Below are 17,524 nucleotides of genomic sequence, written 5' to 3' on the forward strand. Positions count from 1 at the left end.
TAAAAACAATCATTTATAATCAACACTGACAAATCTACGTACTGATGTGTCTGAAAATGCACAAAAAAAAAGTCTCACACAGTGTTTGCATCAAACAAATATAACCACATTTATTTCGAAAGTATAAAATTTCACACTGTAAAAGGCCACTTTTCAGGGTGAATTGACAACGTTTCCATAAGATTTGCACAAATATACCTCGTCCCTTTCTGGTGGTCTAACGCGCCGCCCAGTTCTGTGGCAAAACAAAAGTTAGAATCGTTCTACTCCACCACAGGAAAAAAAACAAAACAAGTTGGCAAATCTGAATAATTTAGTCACTACAGGAACACGGCAGGAGAGTGAAACTTCCTGACTCGTACATCCCACAGAGGAGCAGGTACTCTACACGCTTCGTTCATTAAAGCGGCTTACAGGCACAGCTTGAGGTTGCAGGCACCGTTTGCCTTCTACTGGGAGACTCAAAAAACCAACACAGACAGAAAAACACGAACGAATCTGCAGCTGACATTCTTTACAACGGCACCGGTCAGGCCACGAGAGCATCCTCCGTTTGTCTGAGGCTGTTTGGCTCATCCGCTCAGACCTGCTAGTGTTCACATTCCTTCTCTGCTAACCATGACGTGGTGCAAAATGAGGTAGAACAGTTGTACCAAAGATTTATCAATAAAGAATAGAAATGAGTAACAGTCACATCAATAGAGTGGTTATTGGGGGAGGGGGAGTGACGTCACATTTTCAGCACAATAATATGTAGATCTGTCTGAGTAATGCTTCCTTCCCGCTCAAACTGTGAAGTTCCCTCCTCTGTTTCTGGGTGAACTGACAGTTTCGTAAATGCTTACAACTGATTTTGTTAAACCTAACAGGTGGGCGGGAACTGTTCCTCACTTGCTCTGGTTACCTGGAAGTGTGAAATCTATCCGTCCAACACGCACGCGCTCAAGAGCGCAAACACAAAACAAGGACAGGACGACGAAAAGAAAGACAAAAGGCGGATGCTTGTCGTGTCCGAGGGCTTCGTCGAACTCGTTCCACGCTGAAGAGGATCCCTTTTGAATGCTCCCGTCTCTCCTGAAAGGCTGGAATGAACTGAGCGAGCTGACTGGTTCCCAGCAGGGCAAGGCGAGGGCGAGGCTGGGCGCTGATTACAGCCGGACTCCCAGCGCTGTTTGTAGACTAGCACCAGCTGCTGCCGGTCAACCCCCCCGTCCCCTTGCGTGTGATGATGCTGTCTGTGGACTTCAGGAGCCTCTCCAGGCAGGGCGCGTTGATTTTGCCTGGCGGAGGGCCTCTGGACACAGAGTCCGACTTAGTGTGGCTGTCTGTGCTGGAGGACACAGCATTGTCCTGCGTTAGGTCTCTGTCTCTGGGGAGCAGCAGGTGCCTGGGACCAGCCTGGGCCTCCTCTGCTGTGGGGGAGCAGATGGGTGACGTGTGGAGCCACTTCAGGTTATTGGCGGAGTAGGCTCCGGGAGGAGTCAGGTCTGTGACTCTCAGGGCTTTGGTGCCAGCTGGAAGCTCCCCGATGGTGACGGGGTTCACTGCTGCAGTCGTGGCCACTGGAAACCCCTGGATGGACAAACATAAAAACAGTCTGCTTTTAGATTTTTAACATTTTATCAGTCAGGGACTATTCAGACTAAAGAATGACCGCAAACACCCTTGAAGTTCAGTACCACTGCGGCTACGATGGCTGGAGACTCAAAACTGGAAACAGTTGCAGTTTCCCTGAATTCTCTGTTTGCAACCAAGTGACCAGCGAGTTGTGTGGCTGCACTTTGCACAAACCGTTTTTGAAATTCATGATTTATTTGGGCGTTTACAGCAAAACTATATTCTTGTTCTTGCACATTATTTAGTTGTCCACCTCGACTCGTATCGTACCTGCTTCAACCTGCTTTGTACCCACATCAGCAGCTGCCTTCATGTTTAATTTATTCTTCTGGAGTAGACATTAGAAATAAAAATATGCAGATTTAAACCAGTTTTTTGGGTCGTTTTTATTTATCGTTAGCCTGGGTTTTAGACCTGTGCATTCAGGGCTGCAGTCTTGGACGTTTTTTGTTGTTGTGAAAAGACAGGTTGGAGACACCCGCAACACTAAAGGATTATTTTGAGAAAAACTTAAGTTGCACAAATTTTTCAAAACATTGTCAAATTTGAAGCGAGGAGACCGCAGGCCTAAACGACCCATGTGAACAAATTTTGGAAACCTTGCCAACATTCTGAAACATGTTGGAGACTCTCCTGAGAATATTGTTTCACAAACTAGATGCAGCCCAGCGAGCCGTCTTAAGCGATGGCATTAAAATATCTCAAGGTTCCTATAGGCCCCTATAAAAAAGAACCAATGGCTTCTCAAATAAACAACAATAAACAACTGTCTTGTTGAAAAGGCAGAAGGTGTGAAACAGAAGAACTTCGACAGCCAGTCAAAGCTCGTTCTGCAGTTTTATTACACACTGAAATAGCAACAGATTTGTTTCCACTGACATTCTATATACCTTATTTTTCAGCCTATAAGTCACAATTTTTTGCATAATATACATGCCCTGCGACTTATAAACCGAAGCGACTTATTTATGTTTTTTTCCCATATTTATAAACCAATTTTTGTGCTGAGATATGACCATTCTCATTCATTCTGACATTGAAAATATTGAACACTACCATTTTCAGTCGCTAGATGGCACTAGAGTAGTATGGCATGCCGTTGTGTCATGTAATAGGTAAGAGTGGCTATTAATGACACAATTGGCTTGCCATAGCCTGCCACATTTGTCCAGCTCGCTTGGAGCAACCGTCAAATCAGCTTCATTTCGCTGCGACGTCCCGGCGAAATGAAGCTGATTTGACCTTTAAAGTTAATTTATTAAGTAAAAGTTCAACTGAGACACACCTTTGCTATAATGTCGAGCAAACAAATGTTTTACACACTTAAAAAGCAGCTAAAATGCTCTTTTATTACCAGTAGTTGCTTGTTTCCTCTCAGTTCCACGAGTACTAAAGCCAATAGTTAACAGGAGTTACCCAAACCAACTGGCACAGTCTGCTTGTATAAGCTCTAATGATATAAAGGAAGGGCATTACATGCACAATCTCCTCAGATAATAAGGCGAGCTTATTATGTTTAAACTGGCCCAAAGACGTCAGTCCCCACGTCACTACGGGGAAAGGGTCGAGAGCTATTTTGCAAACAGGTACACCGGATTGGTTTTTGCTTCCTTCTTGTCTGGTCATTTCAGAGCCTCCGTAAGAGAAGCCACGGGCAGTAAACAAGACTGTAAAGAAAAAGTCATCTTTGATCCCTCTAGGTGAAAATTAGAATGTTCTCATAAAAGCCAAATAAAGCTAATAAACACCCACAAGCAAGGCAGACATCTTTGTTGGACTGAATGTTGGATAAACTTGTTCCATTTGCAATTAAAAGACCCAGTTAGTCAGCTCAGGGCTGTGGGTTTAAAACTGAATACAAAATTATGCTTAAATAAATATGTATTTTTTAAATGGTTTAAATGTTTTAATCATTTTTGCTGTACAAGCAATTTTATCTATTGTACAGAATACTGTATTTATGAATAATAAACAGGGAGACTAATAGAATCAAGGTCAATCTATGAAATGCTGGTTGATTCTGCATGTTTGCATTTAGTCAGCTCTGATTGGATGCTCTCAGGCGCTAACAACAACTTGCATCATCTCTGCTGACGGTTTTGTTCCTTTTAGCATTTAAAAGAAAAAAGGATATTGTTGAATACTACATTAATTTTTCCAGGAAAAAAAAAAATCACTATTTTATCATAAGTGGAATAGACACTGACTCACCAGTAGAGCACAGGAAGCAGAGCTTTGCCTACCAGGACTCAAGAGTAATTTACTGAAGCCTACTGCAAATTAAAATGGCAGGCAATGTTAGTTAATATCTTCAAATGAAGGTCATGAGCACAATGCTCAAACATCTCTCTTTATTGCACTTTATACCAGCGTAGGGCTGGACAATAATTTGATATCGATATATATCAATATATTTTTATTCAATAACAGTTACATGAGTTTTAAATACATTTTCGGTATTTCAATATGATTACAGCGTTTCACTGACGCAGTTCTTTTTCTGTTCGGGTTGAAGCGGCCGCTTCAGTTTCAACCCGAACAGAAAAAGGTGCGACACAACAACTAACTATGTAAGTGCGTGGTGACGTAGATGTTACCCAGAGCTCGAGTCCAGAAGGCGTTAGTGGTAGCAGGCTAGGATAGGCTAACCTACAACGCGTGTAAAGTTTTTACTTCAAAATGAGTGCCCATGACCGTCAGAAAGTGACTGAACAAGGTTTCACAAGCGAACAGAAAGCAGATGACATAACTGATAAAAGAGGAAAGACTAATTATTCGGTGTGGAAGTGGTTTGGTGATCTAAGATCCGATAAACTGCAGGTTTCAGTCGGTGTGCTGCAAAATGTGACGGAGAGTCATTCCAACTAGCGGTGTGAACATCTAACTTGTTCCACTTGATAGAAAACGCTGTGAGTCAGAAGAAGAAGCACAATGAAAGTTTGAGCCAACGTATCCCTGAAACAACCCCCCAGCTGTATCAAAAGAGAAGCACATGCAGCAAACGTCTGCTGCATAGGTTCTGTTGTGGTGTTTAAAGTTCAAACTATTAATATTGACAAAGTTGAGAGCTTTATGTTTATTCGACAGTGATTTCAATTTTTTAAGGCTAAATACAAATAAAAGGTGAACAGTAATTTATTTGTAGTTTGCACAGTTTTTCTGATATATTTTTTATATCGATATCAAATTATATCGGTATCGACCGAAGTTAAGAAATATATCGTGATAAAAGATTTGCCCATATCGTCCAGCCCTACAGCAGCGTAAATGTAACTGTATTTTTTAATTTTCTTGAAGCTCATAAAACAATCTGCTTCTCACGAGTCATAAAACAAGCTTACATGTTTTAGTTTACAGCGTTTTAGCTTTTTTAAATCTAAACATTGTGCCCTTTGACTTAAAAAACAAACAGTTCAGTTAGACTTCATGACTAAAACATTAACCTACCGAAGTGTGAATAAAGTCACAGCTGAACTAAAACAGTCCGTGGGAGCTATAACCTTAATGCATTTATTGTATTAAAATGCAACAATTGCACATTTTATCAGATGAAAACTCTTACTTTACTTCTCTGCTCACGACTAAACAAAAAGCAACATTAGTTCCTAACTTTAGAATAATGCTTGTTGTGAAAATAGCTTTGTTTTGTATTCATTCACACGAAGGAGGTTTCTTACTTCAAAGCTGATAATTGCTCCACAGTGACTCTAAACCTGTCGCTAACTCCGTTAGCATTTTTGTGCTTTTAAGGCAAAATTTTTAGCCACAAACTCTAAAACGTCAGGCAAGACAAAGAGCCAAAATGGCTCAAATTGTTCCCCAAATGTGTACCATAATTGCTAGTGTATAAGCTGCACCTTTTTTCTCACACTTTGCACCTGCTGTTTATATGCAGGAGTGTATTATTTATGCATTTTTTTCATAATTTTCAAAAGTTATATTTTTATATTTTATTTTGAAAGACATTCTGCAGTCTCAGTAACTTCCTGCCACTCACTAACGTTTTGCTTTGACAGAGCTGGGTGCTTGTGGCTCCCAGCACCCCGCCCTCTTGGGGGCAGGTGTTTGTGACACAGAGATGCCCTCAGGTAATCACATGTACCAAACCTCTTAATCACCGTTTCAATTCCTACCATAACTCCACCCACTCTGTCATCATGTGACCAGAAGTCTAACTTGAATGACCAATGAGATACTCTCAAGAAACTTCTTCAGATCGTTCCCGTATTTTACGCTTCATGCACAGATCTGTTCATTTGTTCGGTGATAATGGAAAACGAACAGAGAATTTCTTATGACGCAACTTTCTTATTCATGTACAAAATTATGATTTATCTTATATTTAGTATGTGCAGCTTACAGACCGGTGCGTTCTGTAGCCAGAGGATTACGGTAATTACTTTATTACCTCCTCCACCTTATGATTAACATTTCAGTTGTTTGTTAAGAGAAAAATGATGGAACAGTGAGGTTACCAGGATAAGAACAAGATGATTAAAAACAAACAAACAGTCCTGTTTAGGTGATTAGTGTGAAATTAATCCTCGTCAGTTAAACACAATAAATGTTCCTGGTTATCGACCTTTCACAGCCCACGAGAAGAACAGCACCCAAATTACCTACAGTCATTGTTCTAAACCTGAGACTTTAAAAATAGCTTTTAATCTTCCTTTTCTTGTCTCAGACCTGTGATTAAATGACAAAGGGTATTTCTGTCGCTCCATCACCGACTTGTCACTTTATGTTCTTGGCAGCGGCACAAATCTGCTGGAAGAGCTTTAAAACAACAGGTTTTCTTTCCCTTTTTAAAAACGTATTTACCTTAAACCTCTTGCTTGAAACAGCTCCGTCTGTTTGGGTAGCTGTGAGTTGGTCTTGGAGTTTTATGTGAGGGAACCAGCTCTTTAACATCTCCTCCATTTTAAGAATGATATCAACGTATTTCTCCCTGCGAGCCAAAGAAAGAAAGAAAGAAAGAATATTTACTTGTGCAGTCATGCGTGAACCGTAATGTTGCCAGCCACTTCACAGAAATGGTCTCTCTCCATCAAATGCAGCCTGAAAACATTTCTCTTGAAGAGCGAGCGAACACTCAGGCAGCAAAGGCTGCGCTCCGTGCGTGCGTGCGTGCGGAAACGGCGCCGAGCACATTTCTCACATGTTTGGAGCTCGCACGTGGCTTGACGTACAACAGCTTCGCTCGTGTCTAAATATAAACACCAAAGCCACAGCGGCGTCAAGCAGCGTCACTGTGGAAAGAAACTATATCCAGGAGTCCTCCGTCGAAACCAGACGGTGGTGTGTGGGGATTAGCCTGCGCCATATGATCGGGACCTTCCCGCTATATTTCATAGAGCATGTAAAATTCATGCGAGAGATTATCTGCAACGGTGACTGCTAAAAAAGTCACTTTGATCCGAGCTGCCATTGTGTTGCCGGAGGGGGGCTGCCAGCTGGCGACACAGAGCAGAAAGAGGGGAGGACGGAGGGAGGGGTTTAGTCCACCTTCCAGGCTCGGCCCTGGCTGTTAATGGGAGGCCGCCACACCCACTCTTTGTCTCGTACGAAGGCAGCAGCTGGTGGGAGAGGTCTCCAATTACAGCGCCGAACTCAGCTGCATTTCTTCAAGCCCAGAAAGACCGACATTAACCCCCATTAAAAAAAAAAAAGGTTTGAACATTAGCACTAAAATCAATGTGAATTTGCAGGAATTATGGAGTGTACTTATATAAACACCTTTCTATCTTTTCAAGATACTCAAAGCTCCTTACACTACAATCTGTGTCCTCATTTACCCATTCATATATCACTCTACTAGAATAATCAGAGCTTTATCACATTCATACACCGATGGGACACACATCAGAGGCAACGAGGGGTTCAGTGTCTTGCCCAGGGACACTTCAGCATGTGACTGCTGGTGGAATCGAACCCCCAGCTCTCGCATTTGGAGGACGACTGCTCTAATCACTCAGCTACAACCGCCCCAAATTATACAACTGAATTATAATAATTGTGTTTTTATTAAGAGTATACAATCCAGATAAGTTGGCTGAGAATGTTCGATTTTGATTTTATCCTGTGAAACATCCACACGTTAGGAATATCATGTTACTGAGGTTTGCTTCTTTAAAGATTACAATCCAGATGTTTAGAGCAGGGCTCTGCAGAAAGGTTACAATTATTATCTTACCTGTTGTAGATAGCTCTTTGAGCATCCTCAGTTTGGAAAAATATAGTTGAATTCTGACCAGATTGGCGAGGTAAATGTTACATACAATTATGAGGTTGTTTGCGAGCACAAAAAGCAGCAGCAGCTAGCTGTAGCACTTTCTGAAGGATTGTTACATCATTCTCTATAGGAACAACTGTGCAATGGAACAGCACTTTGCTGTTAGCTTGTCAGTCCAGTCAGAATTAATTTCTCCACACTGAGTTTGTTCAAAGAGCCAGATTATCTACAACAGATTAAATAATACTTGTTCATAACTTTTCCATAAAGATATTGAATTGCTTTAAGAGCATGTGCAAGATAAATCTGCATGAATATTATTAATAACTACAGGCCAAATAAGCTGTTTGAAACTAACAGAGATTGTTGATTTTAAACAGTGAAACATCGCAAGTTTTAATACTATTGCATGGTCAGGACTTTCTCTAAATGGGGAGTATCATACTCCCTTGCACCATCCGGCCAGTGGAGAGCTAATCAAGCGTGCTTCTCCCACAATGAAGCGCAATACATTTTTAATGAGATGCCCAGCTAAAGTGCGACTCAGCCATCTCTGCAGGAAATTTATCCTGAATGTGTGGGGGTAGCAAAAACCTGCTGTGAGCAACGTGTCCGAGGCATAATGGAGAGCACTTCGAAAGCTAACTGCGTTTTGAGGCCGGTGGTAAAGTTTTTGCCGGAGATCCATTCATATAAAAGAGTATGTGGCTCACACTTACCCCATGAAAGGGTTCTGCAGGACTCCCATGATCCTCTGAATCCTGTCCATGGCCACGCTCTCCTGGAAACTGCTGAGTCCTGGAAAAGAAGACGAAAGCTGCAGGACTGAAGTGTGTCGACAGCAGGGCTGAGGCAGATGGGTTGTGCAAAATGTTTGTACGGAGGAACAGACTCCCTGCTTCTGTGAGTGGGAAGTGCTGGTTTGGGTTTGACCAAGATCCCAAACTAAGCAGTTTCAGAGCTCGTCTGGACATGGTTATATCTTCAAAAAACACATAAGATGCCTAACTAACAAAAACACAAACAGCAGCTGCTTTTCTCTGCAGTGTGTGGCACATTATGTTCCCACTCACCTCTGCCAAGTTTATAAGGAAGTGTAAAGTGTGAAGCGTCCTGCACTTGTTAGGGTAAACTGACCTGACTTAGGACTTTCTGTATTACATAAAATATTGTGGTTGCTTGCCAAAATGATCTCTGTTATAAAACACCTCCACTGAAGGAGAATATTTGTGGTTGGTCCTGCAGTAAAACAATTTTGTAAATGTATATGGTATGCTCTTCTTTTTTTTTTTTTTTTTTTAAGAATACAGAGACAAGGAGCGATGTAGAATCCTCTAATATTCCTTTAAAGAAACATGACGCTTGTACACAAACTGACTCGCAGCTGGAACTAACGCATTACAAGAACTTTGTGATCATACTTTACAAATTGGGAAAAAAGTGAACGCTTAAACCAGAAAGCGAGATATTCGTTCTCGTTACGGGCGTTTTTACTTTGAAAAAAAAAATGACAAAAATTCAGAGCGCAAAGGAAACGATTGACTTACTTTCTTTGTATCTCCCTGAACGAAGGCCATTCAAGATTGATGACAGCGGATGAATGTAGCACTGTAGCTCCATGCACTGTGAATGATAATAGATTGATTTGTAGGCAGGTGACATCACATGCTCAAACACTTATTGTAAAGCCCATATTATAGCAACTTAAACAGCTTGTGCTTCCAGTATTGACTTAAAATTACCAGCTAACTGCCTAGCAGCCCTTGACATAGTGTAAAATGACAGTTTCCTCAGAAAAGCATGACAAACACTCCTCCAGCAACTTCAGGGGAGGGTCATCTTTACTGGAAATGTCTGTAAAATCAGCAGGGGAGTCAATCTGGGTGAGAGGCCACATCCTAGTTTTGCTGACACTGTCAGCTACCTCCTGCGAGACGCAAACATTAGTCAAATGGATGCTCACCTTGCTTCTAAAAATGTGATCTTTCTCAGATAAAATGAGCTGCCGTCCTTTGCTCTGCTCTTCCGTGGAGCTGTGAGGTCTCTTCACCGGCTGAGTGCTTTTGCCAGTCACCTTTTCTCCAAGTTGAGTTTTATATAGTCCAATGGCAGCGTTGCTCTCTATTTTCTCCACGCAGCAAGAAGATCCCCGGCTGCAGACCTCGCTCCACTTACTGCTGCCCTCGTTCGGCCTGCTGCAGTTAGACGGGCCCGGGTAGGGAGGGAAGCTGGGGGATGGAGCAGCCTCTGCATGAGCGTCCTTCAAAGCACAGTCGGGCTCTTGTTCGCTGTCGTTTTCCTCATTGTCACTAGCCAGCCAATCAATGGAGTTGTCCGAATCTGTGGCAGACATCCTCAGCTGCAGGCTCTAACCAGCATTGACCATCACTGACCTGACAGAGAGAAATTTACTTTAGTGTAACAATACAAAAAAACACAAGAGCCAGAAAGACAGCTATGAATGCAGACAAACTGACCAAAACTAAATCGAGTCACAATAACTACTGGAGTGTCCTTGACCAAGCGATGTGAGTGTGACTGAATTAGAATAATAACTTAGAAAAACAGGCACACATGAATAAAGATGGAGACGACAGAGCGAGCCGAGCAGATGGTAGCAGTGAGACCACAACGACCTGTTTGTTTTGCAGCTGCAACACCTGAGCCAGTAAACACAGGCTAACCACCATCAAAAGCAAACACCACCCGATACTCCACACCTCAAAGCATCACGTGCTCAAATTCTCGTCAGCACTCAAACGAATCCCTCAGTTTTACAGAATCTTACGGCTTTAAGGGGTGAGGATTTTTCCCTCGTTTATTTTTTCAAGCTGGGCCTTCCAGCTGCTGCCTCATCCATTCAGACACCGTTAGCTTGTTTATTCGAAGGAGGCAGGGGTCTGCTGACCTGCTCGACAAAGATGGCACTTGAGGGGCAGTGAAAGAACAATAAAAACTAGAACCGCTTGTTCACGAGCGAGGAACGCCTCATGAATATAAAAGAAGAAAAAACAAAATCAAATGCTCTTCACGGATCCTTAATTGCTTGCCGGAGCTTCAACGTGCTTCCTTGGCGATTAGCGCACGAAGGAAGTGAGAGCTGCATTTTCAGCACAGGGATTATTTTTAGTGTTTTGAATGGTTGAACGTCTGGCTCGTCTCTGGTTTCCTGTGAAATCTGATGGCTGGCTGCTTCTTTGTTTCATGAGGACCAATTTCTAAGGTTGTTGTCAACGAGGCGGGTGGAGAAGAGGGTTTATTAATTTACAGGACCTAATCCAGGCCTGAACGATGTTGATTTATATTTTCACCGGTGTTTGTTTACATATTAACATCCGGCTCTTTTGCTATAAAATTAACAGATTATAAACTTGATTAGCAAAAGAATGAAAAAGGTGTTTGCAGTCTGAATAGCACTTCACTCCTTTGAGTGTAATCAAAAATGAGACGAGCGTCTCCATCTAAAATGTTTCCAATGTGGATCTCTTTAGTCAGCTGAAAGTTTAAACGTTACGTGCTGAATGCTACGTTAAACGTAGCTAAAAATGATGTAACATCAGTGCCATGGCTTATTTTAACCCTAATTTATCTTATTTTTTTAAAGCATGTCAGGCTTGTTCAAAGATCAACTGGACCTGGGGTTTCTTTTTATTACTACACCTAAACACCTTGGAGCCCTCTATTCTGAATAAAAATTAAATCCCATGATATTATAGCATCTTAGAGTGTATTTTTTACAGTGTACACTAAATAAAACACCAGGTATGAACACCTTTTTGTTTTTTACTGTAGGTGGGGGACCTGAATGTTGATGTCCACCATTTAACAACAGCAGTATGAGAGTGTTTGTGCCATCAGGAGGTCTAACATCAGACTTATAGTAAGACAGAAAGGATAAGTGTCCGCCGATCACATCGAGTAGTAAAACACACAATGGACTTCCTCATTGTTTTAGTCAATTTAGCTGCACTCACTTAGATTAAACAAGACCAGAAGCTAAAATACGAACAGCTGAAATATTCCCAGGTAAGTAATTTCTAATTTTCATTATTATGACTAAAATTCCTCTGGGCGCTCTTTTTTTTTTTAATTAGCGTTTCATCAGTTTTAAGCTAGCAGCACACGTCTTTCCTGACCGAGCCGCTCCTGTTTGTCGGTGTATTGGGGTGATGGTGGAGGTCTCCTACCGTCCCACAGGATGCGGCGGCTGGTCTTTCCTCCTCCTTTGTTCGGCGGTGAATCCGGCAGGACTGTCGGTCCAGAGAGCAGCTGATGTGCGAGACGTGCGACGTGTGATCACTGAGGCAGCGGCCACAGCCAGTGCTCTGCCCGTGTCGCTTCTCCCAAGGCAACGTGTCTGAGGGGGGCGGGGCCAGCCGGCCCCCGCTCTCCCATTGGCTCTCAGAGGACCAATCGGCGGCCGCGCTCCGTGCAGCCGTCGATCCATAGGCGAGGCCGGTTTACATATGCAAATGAGATGGAAATGACACAAACACGTGGACACGAGGATCAGTTTCCATTCCAGCAGCTGGGCGAAAAGTCAAGGCAGAGCTGGTCCTGGTCAGTCCACAGGCATTCATCCATTCCCCAGTTATCATCTGGATGCTGATGCCTGAACCTGAAGCATGTCGGTAAGCCGAGAGAACCAGGTACAGATTCAGCTCGAACTGAGGGGACGCAAGGACACCTCACCAGAATACATTTATTTGGTCTTATCTAGTCTTGGCAGTCCTTCTCTGGGTTCAGAATTATATAAGTTTTGTAAATAAGTTGATACTTTTGTTAGTTAAAGTTTTATGTAAAAGTCAAATAATAAATACTCAGAAAAAGTTAAAGCTTCAAATGGATGTTAAATAGAAAGATGAACAGAAAACAAAATGAAGACTCCCTGTGTTCAGTATGAGAACTTGTCAGCTCTGGGTTGAGTTGTGCTCTTATCACAACATACTTTTTGCATTTTGGTCACTTTGTAGCCATTCACATAGAAAAAAAGAAGCTGCCTGCCACAGGTCATACTTTCTTTAGCTCATTTGTACAAAAAAAAAATCCCATGAGCAAATCCTCTAGCATGTTTTCTACTTACCTTAGCCTGCTTTGTACTCACTTTGACCTCAATTTGTACTATTTTTGGCCAAAGTTTGGCCAAAAAGTTTGGCCGCCAAACTATGTATCTAACTCCTTGGCCAATGTTGATAATTGACTACTGGAGTACACTTTTCATCTGTAAACCTGAAATCATTACAGAAATAATTGTTCATTTTAATATGAATAGAATAGAGTAGAAACAGCCTTTATTGTCCCACAGATGGGAAATTCAAGTGTAACAGCAGCAACAGATAAAAAGATTCACACAAAAAGTTCCTAAAATGTTAAAAGCAATATATAAAGAAATAAGATAAACAATATCAATAATAATGTTCAGTATGTATTGGAACATTGAGAATGGTAGAGTATTTACAATACAGTAATCTTGAAATATCATGTTTGTATATAGTCATGGACATATCCATTTGTGACAAAACTAAATATTAAGCACTAATTATAAAACGTGGGTATCAAATAGCTATCCTAAGACCTAACCAGCATCCAGGAATCAAATATCAAGTACTGTAGTATAAAAAGAAAGTTCATCTCTATATTTGTAGGCTACATCATATCAAATAAATAAATAAAAATACTCAGTTAAATTTCTATCTTGGTTTGTCTCAAAGCATAAAAAAATGAAGTAAGATCATAAGTTTGCATTATGAGAAATATGTTCATATATTGTAAATGCATGAAAATGTACCATTTTTGTAATTATGGCTTCAAATGGACTCAGAGCTGCAATTAGCTGATAGAAAAAGATCATGGCATGATCTTAAATGTGTTCTGGGACAAATTTATTCTACAATTCAGTGGTACACTTGTTTCAAATTACTACACTTTGTCTGTAGTTTTTATAAACTCTGCTGGAAATCATAAATCCTAAGCAGGGTCACCTCCACACATGCACTTTTGTTTGACACTGCTCAGATTGAGCAACACACACTTTGATAATGTTTGTTACTTAAAATAAAGTGTGAGTTCAGTAGAGTAAAGGAAAGAAACAAGAAACTCCTTTCTGGTGCGTCGATATTTTATTAATAGAAATTACATCTACAGTTATCGGGATATTGAAACCTAGGTGTTTTTACCATTGCACAATAAATAACAAGTATGACACAAAGTTTGTGTCACAAATTTCAGGATCTTTGTGTGCCAATTATATGTCTTTTGAACCATACAAGCCAGTTTAGATAGAAGATATGTTTAGGGCTACATGTCATTCACTGACAGTATTTATTAAAATAAAGATGCCTTGGAAAAGTAGAGTCAAGTGTAATTCATAAGAAAGGGACGGTTGATCTTTTCTCAGAGTGTTATTATACCAGGAAAATCTTCCTTTCTTGTAACCTTTTCATAACATGAAACATTTCAGTAATTGATAACGTGATAAGTTAGGAACAGATTCAGTAAAAGGTAATTAAATGTGAATACTGTATTTCTGACAGTGTGGATCATCCAGCATTTTTTTTTATTCCACAAACAAATCTGTCTGTTATTGTAAGAGCATTTTTAGAAATATATCTGAGGCACAGTGATGGTATTTATGACTCACAAGACCTGACTTTTCAGGATAAGTAGAAGCCCTCTTTCTGTCGGGGGCCTGACAGAGAGCCTTGAGCCGGAGCCAGTGACTCACAACCCCTCTCATAGCAAACGCTATCACGTTTTCTTGAAAGACACCCACTCTGAAGGCACAACCAGCCTCCTCTTCTCGTCGCCCTCAATCAACAGTGAGGATGAACAGGATGTGAAACGACATGGCTCTTTAAGCTCTACCTCCAGCAGTAATGGGCCACGTGTTTAAATAAAAAACAAAAAAAGAAAAGCCAAGAACGCTGCTGCCCAGATGGCTGTAACAACCAGTTGCAAATCTGTCTGACTTAAATTGCATAAAATGACTTCTCGGCTTGTCTTCTGTGCTTTTTTTTTAACGAGATCGTACTGTGGCATTTAGATTCAAAGAGTAATCTGTGGCCAACTGAGTACTTCTGTTTTATGTGCTGCTGTCAGAATGAGGAGCGTGCAGGACGAGGGCACCAGTAGCCCTGAATTAAACTCCGGGTGTACTCTGCGCTGCTGTGCTTTAATCACATCCTGCTGCGAAGAATGCACTTCACTCACACCAGAGCGCCCATAAAGCTGGTAGAGATGACAGCTGTAGGCACAGTCAGACACTCGCGTTGAATTCTAATTGTTCTGTAAGCCACAGCAATCTTCTAAACACCCAGTAAAAAGGTCTTCAGTCGTTCTGTTCCCCAGGCTCAGACCCTCCAGTGACTTCCTGACTTTGTGACGACAGAGCTTCCTGCAGCTTCCCAGCAAAACTCTTGTTTCCCTTTGTTGTCCTCAAGCCGTCTGTGTCACAGATGAATGCATCTCGTTTACATCAAAGCACAGGAAACATATCTATGTGCTTTGGGATCAACGAGGCACTTTAAAATAAACAGCGTATTAAATGTAGAAACATATGTGTATTCATTTATTTCAAGTAACAATTACTCAGTTGCTTTTTTTCCTGGAAGCGTTTTCTTGCATGTGCGTCAGTGTGTGATCTGGTATGTTTTAGCATTAAATAACAATCCAGCTCCATTCAGTTTTTCAGAGTTTTGCCAATTTGTCGTTTGCATAAAGACCAACAATTGGCAATCTCCTCACAAAGCCAACTCTTTTGTCTCCACGTTACCCCCATCAGGATTTGAGATGAGTCACACAACTCAAACTGGCACTGGAGTCTGTATCCAACAGAGACAGGATGTCTCCTGCTCTCATTCATGAAAAAACAAAATCCCAATCAAAGACTCACTCCCACTTTATTACAGGGCACACTCTGAAAACAAGCAGCACACGTGCACGGTGGAATATCAGTGCCACACCTCATCCTATGAGACCAAAAGAATTTGGAAACTATGTGGCCCTTTCAGGTTTTATTACAAACAGTTCACATGAAATTTTTCTTCTTTGACTTTAACATGTCTAAATCAATAGCTTAGATGTGGAATACTGGCTGGCAACCTTGACTGACCCTTAAGCTATGTAGTAATCCATAACTCATGGTCCACTTCCTCCCAACTCTCCATTTGACAGCAAGGTCTGAGTGTCTAAAGCCAGTGCCTGTCTGGACTGAGACTGTTGGGAACAAATTGTGCAACAGCATTTTCGAGGGAGTTTCCGAAATGTCTTGAAAGGTTTGCAAGGTTTTTCAGTTTTCTCATGAGCCGCAGGGCCTTATTCTCAAGTTGCAGGGATATTGTACATGATAAAAGTAAAACCTGGAAAGTAGAACTTTTATTTAGTAGATTTTTTTCATGGTCCAGCTTCACCTACAAATGCTACAAATTACCTTTCAGAATAGTCATGTGGGATTCCAGGGTTTTCTGTACCATTAGGTCGTTTTCACACCCGATAGTCCAGTAGACTCGGTTCGATTGGGGACCAAAATTTGGAACATTTGTTTACATTTTCAGCTGGTGCGGTTTGCATTCACACTGCATTGAGTCAGTCGAGCCAACCTGTTCCCCACCACCACCACCACCTATGGTGGCGCTACACCAAAAACTACTGAAGGAAGCAACACAAAAACCTCTGAAGAAGACACTTCTTCTTCTGGAAATAAAAACAAAACTGGAGTGGCATCAAATTTTAGCAGTTTTAGGATTTCTGTTTTGTAATTTTTCAACTATGGACTCAGCATGAGCAGAAGATGAGGGAGAAGACCATGGCGAATGTTGTTTTTCACACAAGGCTGCTAAGACGGCTCCATATGAGGTATGAGAAATGTGCGTTTGTTTTGTTTGTATTTACACAGATTGCCCTGCGCTGTAGTCCACTTCCTGCTTTTTGAGCGGTCTCCGGTCCGCTTGTATTCACAATGCATTCGAACCGCATTCGAGTTCACTTCAAACAAACCGCGACCTACGTATTTAGGCGGACCAGAGTTCACTTTTTTGGTCCACATCAGAGTTCGATTGTGCATTCACACCTCCCTAAACGAACCAGACTTTCTAGGCAAATGGACTAGAGTTCGATTAAAGCGGACTAAAGAAGGCGTTAATCCCATTATTGCAGCTCCTGATTTGCAGAGTGGAGCCAAACCACATCCAGTGGATCCTGAAACTGACTGATGAACACTTTGTGTATTTAAGGATCTTTGGATCAGTTCTTCTCCACTGGAACATTGTGATACCAGCTGGTAATAGTAACAGACTTGTAACTCCTATCTCTGATAAGTTGTACTAACCTGAGTATTTTCTTGTGCCCTCATAGTCCTGGCTCCATGATTCATCATCGAGGAGCCCAGTCTCCTTGTGTCTGTGAAACAGAACCTCTCTGTGGAACCTCCTTGAAAACACCACCAGCCTGCTTGTCGTCAGCCTAAGACAACAACCTTCAACGTCTGAGTACCATCCTGCCACTCCAATATATTCAGCGTTCTGCCATCCACCTGGAATCGTTCACCCTCCTCTCCAAGCCTGTGAAGAAAACAGAAAGAAGCAAGAAATCTACTTTAGACTTTAAACTCAAGATTACATCTTTCATCTTATAGTTACTTACCTGTCACCTGTTCCCTTCCAAATCCTACCTGAGCCC

At 41.5% G+C, this 17,524-nt stretch overlaps 1 protein-coding gene across 2 annotated transcripts; it reads right to left on the bottom strand.

The window, feature by feature from the left end:
- Positions 1 to 206: 206 nt before the first annotated feature.
- LOC119415752 (circadian-associated transcriptional repressor) lies at positions 207 to 12,165 on the bottom strand. 2 transcript variants are annotated; one of them, XM_037682920.1, is made up of 6 exons: positions 12,037 to 12,165; positions 9,813 to 10,237; positions 9,397 to 9,472; positions 8,569 to 8,647; positions 6,439 to 6,565; positions 207 to 1,572 (listed from the first exon to the last, which is right to left on the bottom strand). In XM_037682920.1, the coding sequence occupies exons 2-6, from the start codon at positions 10,200 to 10,202 to the stop codon at positions 1,180 to 1,182; spliced, it is 1,065 nt and encodes a 354-aa protein (XP_037538848.1). In that variant the 5' UTR covers positions 10,203 to 10,237; positions 12,037 to 12,165; the 3' UTR covers positions 207 to 1,179. The 2 variants fall into 2 exon arrangements, with proteins under 2 accessions (XP_037538848.1, XP_037538847.1); XM_037682919.1 differs by having other exon boundaries at positions 9,813 to 10,242.
- Positions 12,166 to 17,524: the final 5,359 nt, after the last annotated feature.

This window comes from Nematolebias whitei, chromosome 10, assembly GCF_014905685.2.
Source record: "Nematolebias whitei isolate Nwh7 chromosome 10, NemWhi1, whole genome shotgun sequence".
Classification (NCBI taxonomy): Eukaryota; Metazoa; Chordata; class Actinopteri; order Cyprinodontiformes; family Rivulidae; genus Nematolebias; species Nematolebias whitei.

Bases quoted from the DNA above. Each gene is read 5' to 3' on its own strand.
- LOC119415752 (XM_037682920.1), bottom strand. From the start codon at position 10,202: ATGTCTGCCACAGATTCGGACAACTCCATTGATTGGCTGGCTAGTGAC. The intron at 9,473-9,812 runs GTGAGCATCCAT...TATCATTCACAG, and splicing joins ATCACATTTTTAGAAGCAAG to TGCATGGAGCTACAGTGCTA. The intron at 8,648-9,396 runs GTAAGTCAATCG...CTTCTTTTCCAG, and splicing joins TTCAGGGAGATACAAAGAAA to GACTCAGCAGTTTCCAGGAG.